The 7,505-nt window shown below is 41.0% G+C and overlaps 1 protein-coding gene across 1 annotated transcript in view; it reads left to right on the top strand.

Moving 5' to 3' along the window:
* The first annotated feature begins 4,415 nt into the window (after nucleotides 1–4,415).
* The window catches only part of hpgd (15-hydroxyprostaglandin dehydrogenase), a 34,516-nt gene continuing 31,426 nt past the window's right edge, over nucleotides 4,416–7,505 (top strand). The window contains exon 1 of the mRNA XM_028588329.1: nucleotides 4,416–4,447. Coding sequence (XP_028444130.1) covers nucleotides 4,433–4,447 — 15 coding nt within the window. The 5' untranslated portion in view covers nucleotides 4,416–4,432. The remainder of the gene's footprint in view (nucleotides 4,448–7,505) is intronic.

The raw sequence follows: 7,505 nt of genomic DNA, 5'->3' as shown, positions 1-7,505 counted from the left end.
AACACTTTGGTGTTTTTGCATGTTTTACCCTATTTACTATTTCACATGCACTCATTATTACTGATGCTTTTAAAACGGACCTGGTGTGTTACATTTTTGTGTCTTTGCCCTACCAACCCACATATTAAAAGTGCACCCATCCATCATGGAGACAAAAATGACTCGGATGATCAGCGCTGCTTCCTCAGTGTGCGGCCCATAGAGCAGGAACAGTAGAGCGTCGCCAGCTACTTCCTGTTTAGCACTCCATTAACTTGAATGGGCGATTTAATCGTGTGACTCTTGTAGACTTTCCAAATGTTTTCAGACTGAATGGATGAAATTCTGACTGTGGAACAAATCATTTCGTGGTGATTGTGTAATAACAAATATGTATACTGTAGCAAATGTCTCCACTGATTTACAGACGTCTCTTTCTCAATGTACATCTGTGGGAAAAAGTAGTTTTGGGCCAGAGGGTATCACGTGACAGACCAGGAGTTGTAATTGCACTGTTTGGCCGCTTCAATTTGATTCAAAGCCCCGCACACTTCCTGGTGGCCTGCTACCAACCAGGCAGTCATCTGTATGTCAGTCATCATACAATATTAAAGGTGCCCTGACACACGTATTCCATTACTTTGTGGTAATGTCTGAAGTTCTACCATGGATAAAATGCCTTGGTTACCTTGTTTCAAGCCATTCTAGCGTGGTATAGAAAGCCTACAGGAAGACTCAGCTCGATTCCTGCCAGTTCTCATTAATATTCAACCAGCTAAGCTGCTTGACTCTGATTGGCTAACAGCTAGCCAATGAGAGTCTGGCTATCCTTTACCCAGCGCAACTGGACGAGCTCATGAATAGAAATGAGCTCAGGCAACACCACGTCAGACTGACCAGCTTTTGGAATTGGCCTGATTTCTCCGCTTATTTCTTTTCAGTGGCTAAAGCTGACAGAGGAGGTAGCAGTTCATGTTCACATTCACCACATAACACAAACACATATGGACCTAACATTACATCCTGCTGCGTCCTACTATGCCCTGTAGTGCTCTGCTACATCCCGTGACACCCTGCAGTGCCCTGCTATGCCATTAACTAATGCAACTACTATTTCTAGTCACTGATCCATTATCGGATCCATTATTTATTGTGACTATTATTGCCACTGTTCATCACACCCCCAACTGGCACCGTCAGACACCGCCAATGTCGCACTGAATGCTTGCTCTTGGGGGAATTACTGGAATTGTTGGGTCTTTGTAAATTATAGAGTGTGGTCTAGACCTACTCTATCTGTAAAGTGTCTTGAGATAATTCTTGTTATGAATTGATACTATAAATAAAATTGAATTGAATTGAATTGAACATATTTCAAGAAATACAAGTCAAAACGGTTTTGTTTGGCAGGGTACCTTTAACATTTACAACAATGAAGGTAGACAGAATGTTTATTGTGATGAATTTTACTTTTCTGTACATTTATTTTTATTGTTAATAAATGCAAAAAACATTTCTCCAGCATGCTTTAAAAATAGTTAGCGTTCGTGTAAAGCACCTGATTCCTCCTGAATGGACTAAAAACATACAATATATGAGGTACTCTAAGAGTTAAATGAATGACGGGTCAACTTTCCCATTCAAAGACTCTGTGTTCTACAAGCTGAGTTTGTCCAGTGCTTCCTGGAAGGATGTTCAGTTAGCTTGTTAACATCAAGCCTTCCCGTGCAGTTGCTGTGCAATATTTACAGCAGTGTTTCCCCCAAAAATATTTGCATGCTTCTAATGAAAACAACTTCTTGCTGTTTCCTTCTGTCTTTCTGTTGCCAAGTTCCTACCATGACCTATGTATGTAAAATAAGATTTGCATCTAGATGCAAATGTAATACAAAGCGGTGTCCAAATTCCTTGCTACATACTGTTAGTACCCATATGTACTCTATGCATTACAGTACTTGGTCATAGTATACTTTTTCACTTAATATACAAGCAATCAATGTATTGTAGCATACTAGTAGGAAATGGTACAATACTTCTGGTTTAGGTATGCCACTGCCTGGAGCTTTCTCTTCATCATCCTTCACATTTTGTAACTGTCTGTGCATACTTTATCACACCAATTTTTTTCTATGAGTATTGATGTTTTTCCCACTGTATTTCATTTAGTCTTTTTTCCAACATGTCCTCATATCTAAACAACACACTAGTCTACTGCCAATGACTTCAAAAATATATGACTGCTGCAACCTTTTTAATCATCTGTCCGTTGCTTTTAACGTAATGGTTGCAGTTTTAAACACATAGACAACATTGAAACATAACTAGCTCACAAAAAATATTGATTAGGGTTAGGAAAACATCAGGGATTGGCTTAACATGATAAATGGACGTAACTACGTCACAGACGTCCGTAACAAAATTAAAAAACAAGTCAATTTAAAAGGGTGACAGTTGATTTTTGGTTTCACACGACACAAACTCCAATATCTTGAGTGAAAGTCCTGTGTTTTTTGACCATCCAACCTGTGTTTTTTGACCATAACCTGTGTCCTTATGCAGTGTTTGGCCCTCTTATACTTTGTCACCCCACTTTCTCGTTTGCTCCCGCAATAATTTCAACAGCCACAAGAGGTAATTATTAAGGGCTTGGACAATCGACATATATGGCCGTTTTCTGGGTGAGGACGGTCTGTATTTTGCAAAGCCTGTGCTTATGGATCTGGGAAAAAGCAGAAGACCTTAATATGTGCCGTGATGACTGATATATTTTCATATCAAAATCAACTTCATCGTTGCTTACATTTTTGTCAATGTGCATTGTGTTTAAATTCATTTTCAAATGCAGATTTGAAATCATAACAAGATCAGAGATGTGTACTTGAGACTTGGTGATTTGAACTCGAGTCGACTCGAGTCAGCGTTTTGCTGACGTGCGAAAAAAAAATGACTTGAGACTTGATTTGGACTTGTAAGTTAATTACTCAAGGCTTGACTTGAGGCGTGATCACTCAGATGACGGTATATATAAGGTTGATTGTTAGCTGTTAAAATTAAAACATTATAATTTAATCTTGTCAGTATGCTATGCAACGGCAACAGCCTAAACTGTGAGTCATGATTGGACGACTCAAAAAGCAAATCAGTCGCTGCCTGGAAGGAAAACCTTCCAAATCTGTGTGGAAAAGGTGGACAGTTATTTAAGGTCAACATTGTTTGTTGTTAATGTACTAATGATGTAAACAAAAACCTGAGTTTATATTATTATATTCTTAATATTGCTCCAGTGTAGGAACAGCCTTAACCCTTAAAGATCCTACGGTTCACTCACAGGGGTTACTGAGGTTTCCTCATCAGAGCTCTTCTCAGGATTTACATCTCCCTCACTGTTTGCTAGCCCCATTTATGGAGAGAAACCTTACACCACTATTGAATTGTATTATGCTCTTACATGAGCTGTTTAGGTTTAATTACTAATGTTAACTAGCATTTTAGTTAGCAATAATTAGCCTGTGCCTATTTTATCTCCTTACATATACCTACACTCTCCGTATCTGTAAGATTGTGAATGATTGAGATTTCTCTTGGCACAGCTACCAGAAGACTTACCACTTTCAGACACATTGTTCACGTCACATTTACGTTGTCTCTGTCAGTTGGAGGCTGCGCAGTAACGCTCAGCGCTCACCGGAAAAGTGCTTCTAATAGCCTTCACTGATCTCCGTCCAGAGCAACGGGATCTGTTGGTCCATTCTTATATACTGTCTATGGCTAAACGCTTAAGAGGGAAAGTTGCTGATTTTCAACCCTTCTGAAGGAGATTCACCAGCCGGTTAACACAGACCTCTAGGTACTGGAGATATTCATCTGCACATACGGCAGAACAGAAAATCTGCAAACTTTAGTTTAGTTACCAGCTAACGCTAGCAGTAGCTAGCTAGCTTGGTTGGCAGAACACTGAACAAGACATTTTTCCCTTTAACCCTCTGGACTGGAAGGTGTTTTCAGACAAACAGATGATTTTAGCTTGCTCTGATATTGATACTGTCAGTTTCAACAAATCTAAGCAGTATTTTCAAAGTACCATGATTGTTTCACATGTTTCTTTGAACCATTTTCTATAAAATAATTAATATAATTCCTGATATTAAAGTTCTGAGTGAAGTTTATAAAGACTGAAGAATGCAAACATGACGATGACGTCATTCACGTGCATATTAAGCAGCCATGTGGATTTATCGCTCCAGCGGAGAGGATGCTTTGTTTACGGCAGGCAGCAGCTGCGTTTACAAGAATTTGTACAAATTTCTAGATTCATGTCAAACTAACAAAAAGTTAGACTACAAACCGACAGCTTTTGTTTAAAAGATTTGCTGTATTGCAGAGCAGCATGCTGTGGTTGTGTAACAGGGCGGCGATGAGAGAAGCGGATTGGAATATCGCTTTCTACGTGTTTATGCCTGTTGAACAGGTAAGTAAGCATTGATAAGTATTGGCTTTTACTCATGAAGGTTTTATAGTACTTTCAGTAATGAGCATAGCATTAGTTCATCTGCACACTGGGCCGTTGATAATCCTCTCTGTACCGTTCCCAGTTAGGTACATCTGCCGCGTGTTGAACACACTATACCTCTCTGCTCTGCTGTGTGTGTGGAGCGGACATCGGCGTTCAGAACCCCGCCTATCTTCCAAAATACGCTTGTATCCAAATGAAATATGCTTAAAGCTGCATGGCATTTTCACTGGTTTACCTGGGCGTAGTCCAGTGTGATTGGATCCTCACTCCATACTGAAACTAATTGGTATGTGAATAGAGACGCAAATACGCGGGGGCTGAGTTTTCACTCTCCCTTTGGAATGTTACCTGATGTGAGTGAGTAATTTGAAAAGTTGTATGTCTTATCTAATTCACCTAATAAAAAAGACATATAACTTGGCAGTGGGCACCTTGGAAAGTGTAAACTATAAGGATTCTGTCAATATTTTCGCCATGCTTGTATGATGAAAACTTGTGAATGTATTAATCTAAAAACATGACATCATTATTGTGATCCTGCTGAGCTCCCGCCAGCGGGGCTCTGGTCTCCAGAGGGTTCAACTACTGCTGGACAAACATACGTTCTGGAATGTGTGCAGTAAAGGACATAAAACTGATTGCAGAGAAACAGTACCTTTAACTGTTAACGAGTGGGATGGCATATGGATGGCATACAAGAGGGGGGGAGTCTGAAGCCATTTATGCCTAGGATGTGAGGGGTCTGCACTGATTGTTACTGCTCGTTCTCCCTGAGTCACATGGTATACAGTCCTGTTCTTATCCTGTTGAATGGCCGTTCCAACCCTATTATATATCCTTGACGTTCCACTTCCGGGATTACTCTGTTGCCGACGGATATTCCGCCTGATTTCACTCATTTAGGCCGGATATCCGTTGCCTTGGGCTTCCTTTGTGTTGGCATTTTAAACTGGTGGATTTCCGAGGACTATGGTTAACTGCTCCTCAGATCTCTGCAGGGTAAATCCAGACAGCTAGCTAGACTATCTGTCCAATTTGAGTTTTCTGTAGAACGACTAAAACAACTTTTGAACGTACACCAAAACAAGTTCCTTCCTTAGGCTATTTGGCAGAGGCACCTTGTTGTGCCACGCTTAGCGCTTAGGCCAAGCCGATTGTGATTGGTTTAAAGAAATGTCAATGAACCAGAGCACGTTTTTCTCCCATCCAGGGATGCTGTGTGGACTAGCCAGACCTTCCTCCGCAGCGTTGTGGAGGAAGGTCTGGCAAAGCGAGACTAGTCCAACCCAGACTGTGATACAGTACATGACAGACAGGTTGAACTTGAAAGAACATCCTCTGCTGGGCTTTATGTTTGCATCAGTGGAGCCTGTGTTAGTCTGCCACTTCAGGTCCTGTGAGATCCCAGCAACCTGGAGGGGGACATCTCCAGATCCCTGGTGAAGAATGGAGGAAGGATGTAAGATAAGGACAAGGGAAGGAAGGGTGTAAAGGAAGGAGGAGGAGGGAAGGGAGGCTGTAAAGGAAGGGGGGTGGAAGTGTAGGGATGTTCCTGAATCTGATATTCTGCAAAGTATAAATAGTAATGTGTATTAATTGTATATAAAAAGACGACTTTAGTATTTATTGTCCCCAAGGGGAAATTCTTTGTCACAACACTATGCGTTCTGGAAAGCATGTTTACAGAGAAACAAAAGTACAAACATAACAGAATGACATGCAGAGGAATAACACAGACAGGTAACAGGCAAAGTGGCAGTGGTTGATCTGGGTCTCTGGTTTTGGGCTGCTATGGGTGCAGGCACCAGGCTTTAGCCATAGTGAGCTCTCTTGCCCCTCATGGTCCAGAGGGCAGAAGGGTGACATGGAGGTTGAGTGTGCTGTCTGGTGCTATTGTTGTTGCGATGCATGTGATGGCCTTAAAATTGAGTATGGGAGTGGGGGGACCGATTCATTTGGCAGCAATGTGGTTACACATATGTGTTTGGCCCGGTTTGTGAGAGAAAGCATGCTGAATAAACAGGTTGAACAGTAGAGCAGGATGGACTGGACGGGAGTGTCCCTATGTTCCCACGGCTCTATGTTCCCACATTTCTAAGATTTTTTTCAAAATTAGACCCTTTGTTCCCATAGTTCCCACATTTCTAAGATTTCTTTTCCAAAATTAGGCCGTATGTTCCCACATTTCCTTTTTCATGAATTTGTATCAGATTGTATCCCTCTTTCTCCCAGTTTGGTAGCCAATACACCCAACCTATAGCAATGGACTACAGATGGAATGTAACCCTAAACCTAACACAAAAAATCTTAGAAATGTGGGGACATGGGGCTGTGGGAACATAGGGCCAAATTTTCAGTGGAAAAAAATTCTTAGAAATGTGGGAACAAAGGGCTGTGGGAACATAGGGCTGACCCCGACTGGACAATACTACAAAGTATGAGGAGATGGGGGAACATAGAGTCCTTTGAGTTTACAGATGGCTTAATGGCTACTTTTTTTAAATGTCCTTTTTGTGCTGGTGGAAAGTGAGTCTGTTGTCTAGTGTGAGTCCAAGGTATTTAAGGCTGTCAACCATTTAAATTGTTTGGTTGTTGATGAGAATGGGCTGCTAGGGATATGGGGAACCTATTGCTTGTAGAAGCAGAACTTTTTTCATTCCAAATGTATTGCGTATTATTTTTAGGAAGCCCACAGGAAACCTCACTATGCAGACGTTTACCTTACTTAATGGACCAAACCAGTATTTTCACATGTTTGCTTTGTCGTTAGCAGCTTTTAGTTTGGACATGAAGTTAACATGCAGAGACCTGGACCAGGGTGTAATGTGTCACTTAACTGTGTGTATGTTGTGTAACAGCATTACACACAAGACACACAACACACCAACATTGTAGTGGAGAGGAGTGTGTGAGATTGACAGCTTCTTAAAAAGTTGTTATCCAAGTTTTATTTTCATGTTAAGAAAGAAAAATTCTTCTACAAACAGTAATGAACTCAGATGAATAGATGAAA

The sequence above is a fragment of the Perca flavescens genome, chromosome 2 (assembly GCF_004354835.1).
Source record: "Perca flavescens isolate YP-PL-M2 chromosome 2, PFLA_1.0, whole genome shotgun sequence".
Lineage (NCBI taxonomy): Eukaryota > Metazoa > Chordata > Actinopteri > Perciformes > Percidae > Perca > Perca flavescens.
Note: the sequence above shows the minus strand (reverse complement) of the source record. Positions and strands in the feature narration are given on the sequence as shown.